The sequence below is a fragment of the Ischnura elegans genome, chromosome 1, assembly GCF_921293095.1.
Source record: "Ischnura elegans chromosome 1, ioIscEleg1.1, whole genome shotgun sequence".
Lineage (NCBI taxonomy): Eukaryota > Metazoa > Arthropoda > Insecta > Odonata > Coenagrionidae > Ischnura > Ischnura elegans.
In genome coordinates, this window is record NC_060246.1 from 79,601,560 (window position 1) to 79,620,573 (window position 19,014).

The 19,014-nt window shown below is 37.0% G+C and overlaps 1 protein-coding gene across 1 annotated transcript in view; it reads left to right on the forward strand.

The window, feature by feature from the left end:
- Positions 1-19,014, forward strand: part of LOC124164077 (dnaJ homolog subfamily C member 13) — a 64,045-nt gene that overhangs the window by 7,074 nt on the left and 37,957 nt on the right. Inside the window, exons 5-11 of the mRNA XM_046541253.1 lie at positions 2,093-2,235; positions 4,276-4,569; positions 5,518-5,644; positions 13,109-13,231; positions 14,219-14,433; positions 15,217-15,445; positions 15,602-15,757. Of these exons, the coding sequence (XP_046397209.1) occupies positions 2,093-2,235; positions 4,276-4,569; positions 5,518-5,644; positions 13,109-13,231; positions 14,219-14,433; positions 15,217-15,445; positions 15,602-15,757 (1,287 nt within the window). The remainder of the gene's footprint in view (positions 1-2,092; positions 2,236-4,275; positions 4,570-5,517; positions 5,645-13,108; positions 13,232-14,218; positions 14,434-15,216; positions 15,446-15,601; positions 15,758-19,014) is intronic.

Consider the following 19,014-nt stretch of genomic DNA (forward strand, 5'->3'; position numbering starts at 1 on the left):
TTAAGAAAAAAATTAGAATGGGTCATAGAGAAATATATGAAGGCATAACAACGTCAATGTATTATTTAATGCCTACTTAAAAGATGTTCGCGCAGGTATGGAGGTGTCAAAGGAGGAGATGCAGACGGAAGGAAGGTTGATCAAACTTGCAATAACTATCAATGAATTTTCAGCTATCCAATAAGCCAGGAATGTTAAGGTTGGGGAAATAATTCGAATCGCAACAACTGAGAATTATATAAATATTCCCGGGCGACAACCCACCAATCGCCGGGACTTAGTCTGCTTGAGACATGTAATTTCTCCCAAACTCGCACAAACTTTTTCCCGGGCGATCCCCCCCATGATCGCCAGGACATCTTCCACTCAGGGGCCCGTCAAAACTGGGTCGCTCCTTTTAGTGCGGCGCGCCGATATATCGGCCTTTACCGCTCGGCTGAAAATTGCGGCGCGGCGATATATCGGCTTTTGTGTTATTGTTGTTAAATTTGAGGACATTGAAATAAAAAACTTATGTATCAGTAAACGTATAAAAATGTTGTGATTATTGTCCAATTTAATCTCATTAATTAAAAAAATGCTTAAAGATATCTAAAAAATTAACTACATAATGTTTATTTTTCCAAGTTGCTACATTTTATTAAAATACCCTTCACATTTTTCGACTGTACCCTGGGAAGAAGGATAGCACTAAAAGGGTTAAAACATCTGTCTCTTTCTCATTCAATAGCTAGGCCCTGCTCTTTTGAAAACGATGCAGGGGAATACCCGATGTTCCTAAGGCCTCGCTCTTTGTTCGGTTAAGGATTTCTCGAGTCGCTTTGCCCAAATGGCAAAAATGGGCCGAGGCATGGAGACCCTACCAGGACCCGACTCGCCACTTCCCCATCGATCTTTGCTAGCCGGTGAGAGTCGAGTGACTCCACATAGCAGTCAAAACACAAATGCAAGGGGAATGCCACTCTCGACCACGAAGACATTGAATTCCCTTAAGAAGAATAGATTATTGAGGACGGATGGCTTATGTGAGGAGATGCCTATCATATTGTTTGATGATGTTAATAATGATCTACTGTAATAGATGGTTGATAAAATCGTCAAACATTACACACGAGAACAGAAAAAGAAGCGCCAATTTTCTTCTGAAAAGCATGTATCTTGTGTGAATTGCCATTAATAACGCTTGTTTGTATGAAAAAGCCCATTACAAGAACCAAATACTCCAGTGCTTCAGCTCTGTCAACTTCCAATATGTGATTACAGCATTCCACATCATAGCCCTCAACGAAGGACCTCTTGAAGTCTCTATTGAACTCCAAAACGTCAGATTTGGAGAAAATTACTTCGTCCATTATTCACAACTGAGATATGCATTAGCATTCTCTTCACAAAATTGCTGAAAACACACCCGTTTCACTCACCGCTAGGCTGTAGCATTAGTAAACGAACAGGCCAATCACCTGTCTCATTTCCGAAATTGGCCACCAGATGTCAGCTACTTTGATTCCTGTTGCCAATAGTGTAGGAATTTAAGCCAGCTGAATGAAATACTTATATTTAAAAAGCTCAATTTTTGACAGGTCAGTCAGAAAACGGATGGCAGTGGTCTTCATGATAGAGTAAAATTGTGTCTAAAAAGTGTCCGTGTGTGGGAGAGTATATGTACTGGATGACTATTCTTATACTAATGCATATTCTTTAGCCAGTAAATTGGATACTGTCCTTAAGTTAGAGGTGTTCGTGAACAGAGGTTTCATTGGAAATACTTAAAATTAATTTGCTTTATCAATGTATGTATTTTTATAACTGTGAATCAACCTCACTGTACTAATTTTTAATTTGAAAAATATTTGGTGTGCCAAAAGAAATGGCTCCAAATGTGTTAATTAAAAGGGTTAATCAGTATTTTTTCCATTCGTTCCTTTATGTTTATACATAAGTGCTATTTTTCTGTTATTTCTGTGGTTATTTGTACCTTTGTAGACTGGCTGTGCTTGTGTGATGCATATTTTACTTGCTGCAATAGTTACTACTTTAATATAATTGATGAATTATTATAAAAGAAATTTCATGTGTTTTTCTTTATTTTCAGCATCTTTTTACATCAAACCAATCAAAAGAAATAATGAATAAAATTGTTGAAGCTGCTCCTTACTACAGTGGTGTTCAAGTTCGTATTCAAAGCAGCCCAATTACAGTTGACCATTTTACTGAGAACCGTCTTGGGAAATACAGGTAACTCGCTGAATATATATTTTAACTTTATTATATTCATGATATGATTTACCCAAAATGTTCACATCCTTCATCCATGTAATCGACATGGTACCTCACTGAAAACTTCTATACAAATTACAGTTGTGGGAATTAAACGAAACAGTGGTAAACTGGATATGCGACTTTCTCTGTGATCGTAATCAAAAAGTAGTTCTCGAAGGAATTAGCTCTGATGTAGTAAAATTTACATCAGGTGTTCCACAAGGAAGCGCAATCGGCCCTCTTTTGTTCTTTATTTACATTAATGATCTCTGCTCCGGCATTAGCAGTAAAATACGTTTATTTGCTGACAACACTGTTATCTATCGTGAGATTAGTGATCACTCTGTCTATGAAATTCTATCATCGGACTTAAACAAGGTTCATTTGTGGAGCCAAGAGTGGGGACTTGAACTTAATCTGAGCAAATGCATGTAGGTACAATTCTTGTGGAATTCGTCCAACTATAACCATGTTTATTCTGTGGATGGTATTAACATAAAGGCAACAGATGAAGTACCTGGGAGTTACGATAACCTCGAACCTATCGTGGGGAACACATATAAGAAAGAACACATATAAGGTGCAGAAAGACTTAATCTGCATACTGAATAAAATACCAAGGAAGGCTGCGTGTTTTGTCAAAAACTGCTACATAGGGGCGTACAGACAGCGTTACGCAGATGTTAAGTGAATTAGGCTGGGAGCGCCTGGGGACTCGGAGGCTGCACTAGGCTTAGATTGCTTGAACAATTGAGAATGGATATCTTCAAGAGCGACACGGTGAACATAATATTAGAGCCACACTATATTTCCAGGTCTGATGGAAGCGATAAATTAAGAGAGATGTTTTGCCGAACGGATAGATATGGGAATTCGTTTTTCCCCCGAACCATAAAGGACTTTAATAAATGCTAGTCCCAACTTCGTTAAGAGCACTTCATTTTTTATGCGTAGACGGCTGGTGTCCTAACACCCCCAGTCACATGCCTTTTAGGTGGCTTGCAGGGTACTACATAGATGATGTAGATGTAATTACCTGAGTTTGTTTTTTTCATTCACTTTAGGTGTCTATTATATAAAGTATCAAGAGAGTAGACCTGTAATTTTTTAAAAATATTTCTATTAGTTGGTTTTACCTTCTCATGGATAGCCTCATTATGGATGTGAATATAAGTTGCATTTGGAAACTGGTCCATGTGTGAAACTTAAAATAAGCCTTTGCCATCGCTTAGTCGGAGAATTATACATGAGGGATGTAGAAGTGCAAAAGTTGTTTGTCATTGTAGTGTATTAGGGAAGAAATTGTCATTATTTTTTCAATCATTGAAGTATAGGTTACTTGTGAGCTGTGGCGTGAGACAGAAGTTTAAGATCCTTCCTGAAGAACCTTCTTAATGGATTTATTTATTTTGAAATTGCTTTTGTGAAGGTTATCATTTCTTTAAAACAGATGAAGGAAGCATTCATGTAATGTGTGATAAATATATTTTGTTTTAACACATTTAAATTTCATGGCAGTATTTTAAAATTTCCTCTATAGTGTATCTTAGTTCAGCAGTGAGGTGGAATACTATTCATTGGCATTAGGGTTACTTGCTTGTTGTGATCAATTGAATGAATAATACTGTTTGTGAGTGTAAAATTTTTCCTCAGTACAGCCTACTTAAAATAGTCAGTGGCATTTATTTTTTGAATCACGTAGTCAGTATGCTTCATTTTATTTTTTTCAGGTGTCTATAATTTATGCCTCTTATTTTATATTCTAAATTTACTGTAAATTAGAGCTTAATGAATTTTTGAATAAAATAATTTGATGAATCTTAGTTGTCTTTTTAGTTAGTTGATCTGTTGAAGGAGAGGATTTTTAACTGTTCTCAGCATATGCTTCATAGAATGTAACACTTGAGTTGTTGATGTTCTTGTTTCCTTTGCCTGTTAAGTAATTTTTTTATCGAAGTGAATAAATCGATCATTGATTTAATAAAATTAATGTTTAAATTCCTCTGGTATTTACAGTGGAGATGAGCATGTTACATCTGTGTGTGAGTTTACTGTTCAGAAAGTTGCTGCTGGGGATGGGATGGCGGGTGGTGATCTGTTGGAGGGTGGCAAAAGACATCTTGAACCTCAGAGGAGAACCCTTTGCCTAACTGCAACATGTTTAGTGGAGCGTGATCCTCAAACTTATGCAGCTGTGACTCTCCGCCCACTATCCTCCATATGTTCAATTGTCCGCTCACCCGAAAATCCTCAGCTTTTTGCTCTTGAATATGATTGTGGTCAAGTGCGGTCCTACATGGCCACTGACAGGTTAGTTTTTAGATGTAGCTATCCTAAATGTGATACATGGTATGATATTGCAATGCTTTGTATTATTTTATCAAATGTGGCCAACAAAATTTTCTATGCATACCCAATGTATTTTTTCAGTCGTACGGACAATTTAGTTTTGTAGAAAGTTTTTAGAAATTTGTTTTGTGAATTGAATCTTTTATTTTATATTTGGATCATTGGCATACTATTTTGGACTATAGATTATATTACAGTTTTTTAATGTTGGGTTATCATTCTAATGGAATTTATTTATTTGATAGATCTTAGTTTTTCATTGATATTTTCTTTCCTGAAACTAAGGTATTCATTAGTTCCTTCTCTCTCTTATTGAAAATCAATTAAGTCAAAATAAAACTTACTTTTAACTGAAAATCTTCTAGAATCATATTTGGATAGCAATAGCTATCCAAAGGGTTAAGATGCTACAAAACTAATTACTATTCAATTTCCCTAATTAACTTCATATTTTTTAAAGTTGCAGATTACAATAGTACCATGAAATAAGCTCTACAACGCCTCAGTCTTGATGTGGCTTTTTATTTTTCATTGCTAGTATTGACTATTTTTAACTGTTGGTCCTGCTTTGAGCTTACAGTTAAATTCATAGTTTTGCATCAATTACAAATTGAAAGAGCCCAGTAAATTTTATAGCTTTCATGTCTACCTGCCAGAAGGTTGGTTCTACTTTGCATAATGCTGGAAAGCTATACATCAGTGTGTCTTCTTTGACTTTGTAAGCCTCTTTGACCTTGTGTTTGATATAATGTTTTGTGATACAATGTGATACAAATATTAGATATCACTCTGTTATATCTTGTGAATACTTAACAGAAGTGTTTAATCACATAGCTTTGACTGTTATTCACTCAAATTCAAGGTAAAGTTAGCTATTTTAGCTTGATTAATGAATTCTCTCTTTGCTAGGGATTCACTCCTTGCTACGCTTCTGGATGCAGTTCGAGCTTCTGGAAACCGTGATGTTCATGTTCGCATGGGCCTTACACAGAGAGGAAAACGATTGGGACCTTTAAATCTTCCTGTGGATGAAGAGGTAAGCGAGGATTATCTTTGCCATCCTCTAGTCGTGATGGTGATCATGTTCAATTTCATATTTTAGAAATACAAGCTGAAAAGTTTTAATGATTAGTTTTTAATTCACTCCTTACTGTGTTGTAGTAAGTATTATATGTAGCCAGAATTTCATTATAAGTAATGATTGACAATTTACCATCACCAAAAGGCCTGTGATTATGTAATAGGGAAAAGAAAAGGGATATAGTCGGGCCCAGAGGTACTGGCTACCATGTATACTCAAAATAGTGAGACATCTCTTGCCGAGAAAGTGAAGTGTTACCCACTGGTATTTCGCTTTGCTTCTGGTTTCACCACATAATTTTTGATGCATAAAAGATACCCACCAACTTAAATGGCTCAAACTTCTTATTTTGCTGTACGTCAACAACCAAAGACGAAGAAAAATAGTGAATTTGCCTAAGTATACTATTGTGCACATTTTTACGATTATAATGCCAAATTTCAGTTGTCATTTACATCCACAGTTCTGTCATTTATTGAGGTTATTAAATTGCTGACAGAGTTGGTTTTGGTTGGTCTGATGAAATTGTGTTTTTTTATGCATCTTATAATTTTTTAAGTACATACAGTAAAAGTCCATTATGACAATAGGGTTTCCTATATTTTTTTTATCGCCTAAATCGAAAGATTGTTACTCCTGGAGTACACATTTCATGCTTTTAGATTTTTAAATTACGATATCTATTTTTCATGATTAAATGAAAAGTGAAAATTTTCAAGCGCGCGAAAACGCGACGGCTATGTATGAATGCTGGGAAAACCCCATATGACGTCGTTTTGGTTCCCGTTGTCACAAGTGAGGTGACCTTGGGACGAGGCTTTGAGTGCTGATACGACGCAAGATGCTAGCAGGTCGCAGAGTACCCTGCTAGCAGGTAGCGCTTGTCTTAACCTTTTCCCTACCGTACACGTATATATACGTGTGGACGTTTCCTGACCCGGGAGACCACGGGCGTATATATACATGTGAGATTTTCCCGGTCAAGAAAACGAAACCCGTATATATACGTTTTCGAGCTCTCCCCCTTTCAGGACGGTCGTGGGTTTAGGTCGCCTTTGTCTCGGGACCCAACGCTTCGGGGTTTAGGATTAACCCTCCGAATCCGGGAGCAGGTACCCGGACCCTTCGTCTTTTATAACCTCTCTCAGCGGTAAGGGACAGCGGTCATACAATTGTTTATAGAGTCAATTTTCGAAATAAATATTTGTTCATTTCTCAAGAAATATAAACTAAGAATTGAATTGTTTGTCTTTTGAGCAGCGTTTACAATTTTTAAACGAAATTCTACGACAAATATTAACTTATACCTCGATTTATGTATAAACATCAACATGGAAATTGTTGCTGCGTTAAATGCTTTGATAATGGCCTTAGAACTTCGTTTAAAATTTGACAATGCTCAGATAAAAATGAGGAATTATATTCAATGTCTGTAATTTACGTGCAAGCAACAATTATCCATTTGCTAAATACATATAAGCAATACATAAGTTGACCGCGAACCAATGCCGCAGGTATGGTCGTAAACCCGGAAAGGAGGGAGCACAACTACTCTCGGAGTCCGAGATAATGCGGAGTCCCACCGTGGAGGGGTCGAAAAAGGTTCAGCGAGACCCTTCTTAACGAATGCCCTCCAAAAATGCTCCGTACCACGAGAAAGAAGAGTCTCTTGGGGCTCGGTACAGCAGTCAAGCTAAGACGAAAACTCCGCGGTCTCGAAAGGGTTAAATAAGGATTATTAATGGCTTATCAAACGAAGGAAACTTTCCGACCATAGGCAGTTTCAATAGGTGATTATTAAGAGACATTTCCGTGAGCTCTGTGCCTTATGCATGCATTGGTAATCTCAGACGATGTAAAACTTCTATTTACTCGTGTAGAAACTAGGTCCCTGTGACGTCACGTGGAGTGGCATCGCATGGGCGCCAATCAGGCCTTTTTCAAATGAGGATAAAATTGGCTATTGCCATTCGTCTAAATTGGGATTTCTTAAACCAAATAATTTGTATATTTTGAATACAGTAATGGTGGGTAACGAATCGCAATCAATGCCTTTCGTTTTCTTTGATGAAGGAAACTACCCTATTACAGTCTTCTTGCTGATGTGGAGGTGTTTGTTCAAAAAAATTACCATCATAAAAACTGTATAAACTCGTGTTAGAGACATACCCGTGTATCCTCCCCTTATTGCTATGGACATGGCTGGTGCCTTTGAAACAGATGCATTGAGTGTTTTGGATACATTTTTGCTAATTAAATAAATGCAAATTAGTGGAATGTATTTGAATTAGGGATGAGTCGATTCCACTTTTTTTCGATTCCGATTCCAATTCCGATTCCTTCAAATCGATTCCCGATTCTCGATTCCGATTCCATCGATTCTTGTTCCTTCCAACAGGTGGGATTTTGATTTATCTGTAGTATTGCTGTCATTAAAATTTAAGAATTGAATAGAATAAAATAACTAGCATGGACGGATCCAGGATTTTTGGAGCCTGATCTTTCAAATCGGATATTTTCGATTACAAATGCATTTTCAAATTCCTGCCATTAAACAAAGTCATTATTCAAGTTTATTCTGGGTACATACCATTAATGAAATGCTTTTTAGATTTTCATACACATTTTAATATTTTTATAAATTAAAAATCTTTTTTATAGGCTTTCAAGTTGTTTTTTTAAAACATCTTTACATGCTCAGGACCTAAACTGTTATGCTTGGGTTTGGAAACGAAAATAGGAAAAATCTTAGGATGAACCACTGACCAGTGGTATAGCAAGAGGACCCCCCAAAATATAAAAACACAATTACTTTCCTTCATAAAAGAAAACAAAATATTTAAAACTCATGAATTTACAAAAATGAAAAATGAAAAAAATGAAATTTGAAAAATAGTTTTTTTCTATTATGAAGGGTGTGAAAATTAGTTAGAAACCCTCTCCTTTGTACCCTGTTGGCTTATGCCAAGCAAGTATCAACTTCCTCAAGGGTTGCATTGATGAAACTGGGCTATACAAACGCGAATGTGTCTAATTTTTTTATTATTGACGCAGACGCATGTTAGTCTAAAAAAGTTACTTATATAAAAAAACCGCTCTCAGCGCGTATTTATAAGAAACTTTTTTTCACAGGAAAACTCGCTCTCTGCACGTTTTTATTTTCATCCGACTTCAAATAACATTCGAAAATAAAAACATATATATCGATATATTATACTTTAAAATTGTTAGTCCAGATGAATTCTCCGAAGGTGATTCATAATCGCAATAATTTGATTTGCCATCACCAGCGCACAGTGGTCGGAAATCGAAAAACGCCGGACAAAAGTCCGAAATGGCTTTTTTTGAGGTAGACAATTGAAATTTGGTACAAATACGGGGAAATAGTTGCTGATTTTGAAATAGCAAGTCATTTTTATTAAGTCTCAGCCGTTACGGAGTTACAGAGGCTTAAACATGACGAAATTTCGAAAAACACGCCATTTATCATTTTTCTTCGAAAATGTAAAAAGTTACGCAGGTGGTAGAGCAGTGGATGGATTTTCATGAAATTTTTAACATGTTCATCTGTCATTATAGTTTCTCGCCTGTACTTTTCATAAGTTTCAGACATTTTTGTTGATATTTGTGTGCTGTAATGTATCAAAATGGCGGAAGCTTTTTTCAAGCAAAATTTCACTTAAAGCAGTCATTATCTTTTTTATAAGAAATATGTATGTCGAGATATTTCGTAATAATTCTGAGAAAACATATTTAAACGTTTGTCTGCAAAAGGTTTGGGAAAAAGTTTGCGGCCCTGAGAGAAAATTCGAATTTTCGACCGCGCGTCGCGGTCCGGCTCCACGCGGCGGACCCCGGTAATATCGATTGCGTGTGATGGTTGAAGTTGTTTGCACTTAAATTCCTCAAATTTGCCTTTTTCAAGCAAAAAACACTTTTGTGGATTTCCTAAGGTTCTATATCGAAGATATTTTGAAAGCAGTATTGGTCATTAGGTCATAAAATGGCGGACATTTTGTTAGGCAAAAGTTAACATAAAGTAGTCATTATCTCTGGTTTTAGAAAAATGTATATCATGATTTTTTGTCAGGGTATTAAGTAAACATAATTTTAAAGTATTCTGCAAAAATCTGCGGAAAAAGTTTGCGACTCTGAGAAAAAATTCCAATTTTTTCTCAGAGTCGCAAACTACTAAAATCTATTTCCGGCCTTCCCAGTGAACCTAGGAAGTAATTATTTAAAAGTAAATAACCCAAGAATAAAAATATTATGTCGTTCAATGAAAAAGAAAGGTTTTCGCCGGATGGTATTTACTAGTCTCAGCAGAAGTGCTAGTCAAATACTGACGCACGGTGTCAGGAAAGTTCATCGACTCCATGAGCCATGCGTTATTTCGCTTTAAAAATGTTTTTTTATTCCGAGAACTTCCATTTCAACATTTGCAAGTTGGGCAACAAAAAGCTTAATCTGACAAATTCGCGAAGACTTCTAATAGCGTCATCAAATTGACCTAAATCAAATCTTCGCACAAGAAAATTAAACAAATATTACATTTTTTCAGTTGGTGATTTTAACTTTATGCCCATCAATCTATTATGGAGCTCAAGCCGTGTGATAAAATTGAAAGACACATCCAATAAGGACTGAAAAACTTGTCTAAGGTCTGAAAATTAATGTAATAGAATGAATCTACCCATTCCACAAATTGTTCAACAACGATAGGCTACATAACACCAGAAAGTAGGGGCGAAAAATCGGTATTGAAGAAAGTTTGTAAAAAATAGTTCAAGGGACGTAAGAAACCTGGGACGAAAAAGCACGAATGACTAACACCAGGCAAAAACACATGGAAATATATCTTACCTCGAATAAGGTGAGGATTGCTGAGGAAAAAAATCGGTAGGGATTCCTATCACTCACACTCAATATCGCGAGTAAAAAAAATATTTTTTCAGAACAGATTTCTCCCAATTCACTTCACCACAAATGCCAAGATAGAACTACTGCTCAACATGCATTTTCTTTAAAGGATAGGGAAGGTCCACCCAGGGAAAACCCATCATAACTGTTAAAGGGTGCGCGGTGTCATAAAAACTCCCTCAGGGACCGAGTCGCATGGTGAAGGCGGAGGGATTTGGCGGCTTGCAGTTTGAAAATGCAAAGAGAGTGGAAAGGGAAAACAGCCAACCCAACACCCTTCCACAAAAGCGTGTATGAGGAACAAAACACCCTCATGTGCACTCAGGAATTGAAGGAGTTCATAATTACTCGGAAAATTCCGTGGAGTAACCGAAGAAAAGCATATTCATCACAGCTAGGCATCACAGTCTACAAACACATGCGCTGGATATAGTATCCCTCCATGATAATAAATATATGACATTTGGTTATCATTGAAAGCATGGATGTCTTGAGTAAGGCGAATACAGGACATTAAGGTCCTCAGAAATTCGTCAGTACGAGGAGTCGGAGTTTCGAGGCCGCGCTGAGCCGAGCCGGGCCGGGAAACGCGATCGAAAATTGGAATTTTTTCTCAGAGTCGCAAACTTTTTCCGCAGATTTTTGCAGAATACTTTAAAATTATGTTTACTTAATACCCTGACAAAAAATCATGATATACATTTTTCTAAAACCAGAGATAATGACTACTTTATGTTAACTTTTGCCTAACAAAATGTCCGCCATTTTATGACCTAATGACCAATACTGCTTTCAAAATATCTTCGATATAGAACCTTAGGAAATCCACAAAAGTGTTTTTTGCTTGAAAAAGGCAAATTTGAGGAATTTAAGTGCAAACAACTTCAACCATCACACGCAATCGATATTACCGGGGTCCGCCGCGTGGAGCCGGACCGCGACGCGCGGTCGAAAATTCGAATTTTCTCTCAGGGCCGCAAACTTTTTCCCAAACCTTTTGCAGACAAACGTTTAAATATGTTTTCTCAGAATTATTACGAAATATCTCGACATACATATTTCTTATAAAAAAGATAATGACTGCTTTAAGTGAAATTTTGCTTGAAAAAAGCTTCCGCCATTTTGATACATTACAGCACACAAATATCAACAAAAATGTCTGAAACTTATGAAAAGTACAGGCGAGAAACTATAATGACAGATGAACATGTTAAAAATTTCATGAAAATCCATCCACTGCTCTACCACCTGCGTAACTTTTTACATTTTCGAAGAAAAATGATAAATGGCGTGTTTTTCGAAATTTCGTCATGTTTAAGCCTCTGTAACTCCGTAACGGCTGAGACTTAATAAAAATGACTTGCTATTTCAAAATCAGCAACTATTTCCCCGTATTTGTACCAAATTTCAATTGTCTACCTCAAAAAAAGCCATTTCGGACTTTTGTCCGGCGTTTTTCGATTTCCGACCACTGTGCAGCGGTTAATAAAAGAACAAAAAACGCATGCAATGCTTCCCGAACCCGTGGTTTCCAATTCATTTTCTCTGAGAGTTGCTCATAAGCACGAGGCATTTCAGGGTTCGTCGGTTTGTCACTCTTGCCGACATTTTCATGTTTCCGTGGCCTCTTAGGCATGTTCGTCGCAGCACCCGCGTGCCAGGCGTATTCTCCGCGCGGGCAAGGCTGACACCGCGGCCGCTTAGGTGTGTGGCAGCCTTTATGCCCCAAACTTATAGTCTATATTCATAACATATATCTTCCTGGAATCGATGGAATCGGAATCGACTTTAGGCGATCGATTCTCGATTCCGATTCCGTGCCCGAGAATCGGTGGAATCGAGAATCGACATTTGGAATCGACTCATCCCTAATTTGAATTATGTAAATGTTGTACTTCATAATAGTGTAAATTTTTGATGGAATGTTTTGAAGGATGAGGTTTAAAAAGCAAGAGGACAATAATAAAATTCAATCAAAATAAGTAAATGCTTCAGAGGAGGAAATTGTATCTCAGTGTAATAAGTGTTTGTAACACGGAGTGACAGGAGTCAAGGAGACTGTTACAGAAAAGAATCTGAATGAGGTAACCATAATTTTCTATCACAGGATAGAGAATGAAAGATGAAGAATGGTTATTGGAGCTTTACTGTGAAGCATCCAAAATGTTGGTAAATTGTGAAGTGCGGGAGGGTAATGTGTATTTTGCCCATACACCACCAGTGCACGATGGTATCTTGATAACTACTTTAACCTTACCAAACCTCCCACTTATAACGCTGCTCCTGCCCACAACCAAAGCTAATTAAGGTACAAAATTGCGTTCAGAACATCCAAACCAGTTGTTGGAAGATATAGAAATATTTTGTTTTTTTGATTTAGCCATTAGAGCAGCACCAAATAAGCTATAATTTGACTTTTCTGTAATATGTTGTAATAGAGTGGCTAAAACTGTGTGATTTATTATTTGCTACAATTGACGTAAATATTTACTGTTTTAGGTGGAGTCGATGCATTTGCGATTTCTGCAGCAGCCTCCTGGGAGGAGAACTTTTGCAGAAATGGTGGAAAGGTTCAATGCCAATGTTCCTTACAGTGGCCTCATTCACTCAGTTACCCAAGATGTAAGTGTGCTGGAATAGTTTCAAACGGGGTCATTCAGTTCAGCATTAAAAAATACTGTGCACAATGTGAATTCACTACTGAACTAATTTTTCTAAGCAGAACATTTAGAATTCTAGTATGTTTATAAATTGCATACAATTTCATTCTTATTTATATTGGTAAAACACGTCTCAAGGTGATTTGAATTGCAAGAAAGGGAGTGGCATTTTCCCTACTGAAACTTGAAAATATGGACTTTCAAATTCCGCATATTTTGGGTTACCTGGAAATAACTTAACCTCCATGCTGATGGTATTGTTTGGTATGACACCCTGTCCTTGAATGCTGATGAGTTGTTTATGAAGTTACCTAAATCATGAGTTGTAAATCAATAATATTTCTTGAGCTGAAATTTCACTGTGTTATTCTTGGAATTATGCTTACATAATTGAACTAGTGGTGAAATTAAAGTAACTGTTGAAAAGAGCCAGTGTTTTTAATTTAATTTGTATAAGTTCCATCACATCTACCCTGAGATATCTGCATTGTATAGTAACTCTGAATAACTTGAATTAATGTCTTCTTCTTTTTCCAGATTTTGTAATCTTAGTTTTTTTTAAGTTTTGTAAGACGTGCTTTTAAAATGCAACCAAAAGTTTTGATTAATTAAAATTATTGGTTACCACCTGTGAATGCTAAAAGGTGTGTGAAGTCAATGACCATGCTCATGCAATTTTTTACTGTGTGCATAATTCTGAAATTTTTGTTTCTCTTAACCTTAAAAGTTGGATGTCATTCACATCAGTCTGAGATACATGATAGATCTTCATGAAAGAAGTTACGTATCATGTTATGAATATATGTCATCTGTCCTTGACTTAAACGTATATAGTGTGTCTCAGTGATTAACTTTGAGTTAGAGAGCAGATGATAATGTTGCTGCTTAGTTGACTTAAAAATGTTATTAGTTACCCATCATTAATTTTTATTGTCTGGCATTTTGAAAGGGATTACTTGCTGACAACAAAGAGAAGAAAATCACTGCTGCCTTGCAAGCTCTAATGCAGAAGGCAGCTAATAATCCAAGCAGTCCTGGTGGAAACAATAAAGCTGCAGAACTATCTGATCCTGTTGCTCTAATGGAACTTGAGGCCCAGTTTCATGCACTTCGGCGTTTGGCGGCTTCCAAGGTTGGATTTGCAGCATTCACAAATCTTGCAGGGTAAGCCATCTGTTACAGGATGAAATTGTCCACCCTGCCCTCCCTTAACCACTGATAGCTCCTTGTGTGATGTTTTTCTGTGGAATGATGCTATATTTAAGATAATGCTCTGTAGAATACAATGCCATCAATCTGCCTACCTCTGCATAGTCGTATTTTATTATGTAAGTCGTAATTTTGCTATGATTGGATTCATGGTGGGAATTGTGAATGCGGACATATTCACCTAAATTTCGAAGTTTCGTATTGTTGAAGCTGATAGCTTTTCTCCTATCTGATAAAATATTATAGCAGCAATCCTTAGAATTCAAGTAGATGAAGTCTTCAAGCAACAGCACTAGATTCAGCTGTTTAGTTAAAAAAAAATAAAATCAGACTTCACTATCTCACTTCGATTTTTTTTATAAACCATTAGTAAAAGTAACTTCAACAAAGTAACTAAACTCTAAACCACGGACATACATAGTAATCTCATTAGTTGATAAAAGATGGCGCTACTTGTGCATTCAAAAACTTCAAACAGAATGAAAAATCCAGCATTGTCGGCTGAAACTGGAAGTTAAATACTATTTCATAGAAATCTTAACACCCTGCTGGGGTGAGACATAGCTGAGATTGCTTTAACTCATGAAATTTGCATTTATCACAGTTGGTTGATTTGATGGATTGAATTAATTTCACTTCTTATTATATAGACAACCTCAACCTGGATCCCCAAAATCATGTTTTTCACTCTATTGTGATTGGAATTAAGCTAGGAATGGCTTATGGATTTGTTTTCAGATTTCGGGAGTACATGGGTCGCAAGGTTGTTTATGCATTACGTGGTGGTGAGGAGGGAGTTGCTCAAGCAGCCTTGGACACTACGTGTGCGTTGATGCAACCAATGCATTGCCAACATGTTCATATGCATCAGCCTCAGGACATTCGCCAAGAACAGCTGAATAAATCATCGTTGCTTTCCTCACGGACTTTTCTGGCCTCACTGTTGGATATGTGGGCTTCACATGTGGTGGGTGATTTATTATATCCTATTTTTATTGAAACTAAGATTTGCTTGAATATTATACGTGTTCACGTATGCAGTAAACGTTGCCTCATCATTGTACATATTGTGTCGTGTTGTGGTATAATCATTAATTTGTTGAATGTGTTATATTCTTGGCAGAGTCGTGGAACTGGAGCTCTTGTGGTTGCTGCTGTGTTGGATTTCCTAACCTTTGCTCTCTGTGTGCCTTATAGTGAAACTACTGATGGAACTCATTTTGATTCTCTTCTAAAAATGGTTGCAGAAAGGGGCCGTTCTCTATTTCGTTTGTTTCAGGTATGTACTCAAAATATCATTCTTGCATTGTATTACTTGAAGGAGTAGAAATTCTTATGAGTGGTCTTTTTGTCAAAAGTATCTCTATCAATGAGTGTCAGTATGCTCTTTATGATGAATATTTCTTATATTTATATGCATATTTGAGAAGTCTGATTTGAAATGACCTTTTGGAAATTTGTTAAAGCAAAGATAAATCATTCCAAATTATAGCTAGCAATGATAATGAAGACCTAAGAAAATAGTCTTCAACATTTATGGGACTACCTTTTCTTTGAGAGTAATGTTTTAAATGAATAACACTAAACTTCTAGAGACTGTAATTAAAGAAATGAGTCCTATGCTTCCTAGGTTTTCCTTATTACAGTAAAACCTCTTTACATCGTAATGGAAGGGACCAAAATTTGAGCGATTTGATGTTTGGAGGTTCACTATAGAGAGGTTTCAGTGATAGGCACCATTTTTTATTATTTAATAGTAACAGAAAGCGAGTGCTATCGCGTGATTTTTACCATGATTTGAGAGAAAAAAATGTGATCTCTCTTAATTTTATAGTCACTTAAAATGATTAGGATAGTTGGATACTTTTTTTCTTATTTACTGTTAGGTATGCTCTCATATGGAACAAAATGGCCACAACTAATGATTAACGTGAAAATTACAGCATATTAACACTTTGGGTGCTGGGTGAATATCACCATGTCTTTACCCCAGTGCTGGCTATTTTTTGCACTTTTCAAAGCAATGTTACAAAAAGAATTTTTAAGATATGCATGAGTGAATAGCATTAATTTTAAGATCATACTTTTATCTTTTGAACTAACATTGAAATATTTTGTATATCATAATGCATAAAGAAACGGCAGAAGCAAAGAAAAAGCCCATTTTTGTGTTTTCAAAAAGTTGAAAAATCATTGTTTTTCATAAATTTATTTATAAAATGATCACAACACACTAATTTGAAATAATAATTACCGATATTTGAAATTATAATAGTAAATAACATTTAGAATGATAATAATCAGTATTTGAACAATAACAAAAATCCATATAAACTAGCTATATCGCAAAGTTCTTCCTTGTGTGGAAAAGCTGGAAGCATGGCTCTATGCAGAGACCAATCTTACATGTATTACACTGATAGGAAGTACATTTTCGGGCAGCTTTCCCAGTCGTTTTTCGCCCTTTTTCGGAGCACACCTTACACCTCTTTTGAGCCTTCTTTTGTCCTGGTGGTACGGGAATTTTTTCAATGAAATGCTTTTCAGATATTCTAGTTATCTGGGCTCTGGCGTTTTCAAGGGGCGATTCGTCTTCTAATGTAACTAACTCCGAACAAATTTTTTGCATAAAATAGGTGACTGCAACGGACTTTCGGCTTAACTGATTGTACATGATTGTGGCATTTGTCACTGCCATAACTATTAGGTGGAATGCCAGCTTACGCCACCACTTCACTGACCGATGATCCAGGGCACCGTAACTCATTAGTTGATCACTTAGGTCCACACCAAATTTTTTCTTATTATAGTCTATTACTATCGCAGGTTTGGTTTTCTCCCTTCCTCTGCGATCTTTGAAAGTGATCATGTCACTTGTATGTCGAGTGGAGAGCAGAAACACATCACGTTTGTCTTTCCAACGCTGAACTAATATATTTTCATTTCGCGCGAAAACATGCTCTCCACGAGATAGGCGAGCATTTTTTATCGCCAGTGGAATCCCCGCCCTATTTTTCATAATAGTACCTACTAAACCCGTTTGAAGGCTTTCCAATTCACGGGCCAGGGCAATGCTTGTGTAAAATCGGTCTGTATATAATGTGTGACCCTTATTAGCGAGCGAAGCCAAAAGTCTCTTGACTATAGCCAATCCAGAGTTTTCCTGGCCATGAAACACATCCACATTCCAAACAAAACCACTGCTTGCTTCTGAGAGCATGTAGAGTTTTATGCCATATTTGCTTGGCTTCTGAGGCATGTACACTTTGTAGCAAAACCTACCACGAAAGGGACAAATTCCTTCATCTACAGTTATATCCTCTGCAGGTTGGTAGGATTTTTGAAATTTATTTCGAAAATGCTCGAGTAATGGACGCACTTTGAATAAGGGGTCGTGACCGTCTACGCCTTTTTCAATGAATAATTGGTTGTCCGCAAGATGGAAATTTCCTAAAATTGAGAGAAATCTATCTCTAGAAAAAACACCAGGACAGAAGCCACACGCCAAGACGGGATCAGTGCTCCAATGATCAGGGATACTAGGACGTTTGCTAAAGCTCATGTGCATTATAACGGCAAGAAACTTTTTTACGTCACCTTGAGTCACTGTTTTCCAGGATTGCAATCTGCTTTTTGCGGATAGAGAGTTCCCTCTCCTCAGTTTTGCAATTCTTTGCCTTGCATATAAGTTCGTATGTTCCTTGATACGATTTATCAAATCGATATCGAAAAAATGTTCAAAAAAATTCATCATATCACTTGAACTATTTAGCCCAGTATTTGATTTCACACCATAGTCACCAGTGAAGACAGCAATGTTGGGAACTGCGTCAATATCACTCCAAATATCTCCCGGGCCCGCTCCTCTGTTAGTTGACCGTCTTCCTCTAGGTGCACCTCTACGATTGCGCATCGTATTTTGAGCTTCTCCTCGCTTACTTAGTTGGTGTACCATTTCTGGTTCGTTCAAACCTTCCGAGTCTAAAATAAATATCATATAAACAATGAAAAACAGTAATTGTACGAAGAAATACTGCGCAAAAAATACATAAAAGAAGTCAAAAAACGGTCATGTGGGTTGCGTTACTACAGTACGCAAGAAATGGAAATTACCTGATGAACTATCTTTGCTGGGCATGTAGTCAGCATCGCAATCTGAGTCATCAAAATCACTTTCACTGTCATCACTGTCAAAACAATTCAACGCATTGGCAATATCTTCGTCGGCGAGATTTCGCTCCATGATCACCGGCGAGAGAACACACGAATGACGAACGAGGTAGGGATTTGCGAACCTTCGGTCACATTTTGTCTTGAAGGAAAAAAAATATGACGAAATATACAACTTTGTGGCATTAACTTCACCTACAAGAGCAAACGCATGAACCCGAGTAATACCAGCGGCGTAACTTTGAGGCGGGAGCCGCTACAATGTAAACAAAAATGCCCGTCGTAATATTACGCCGCCCGCAAATTCTGCAACACCTCGCGCGGCGTAATATTACGCCGTTAGCACTCAAAGTGTTAAAGGTTAGA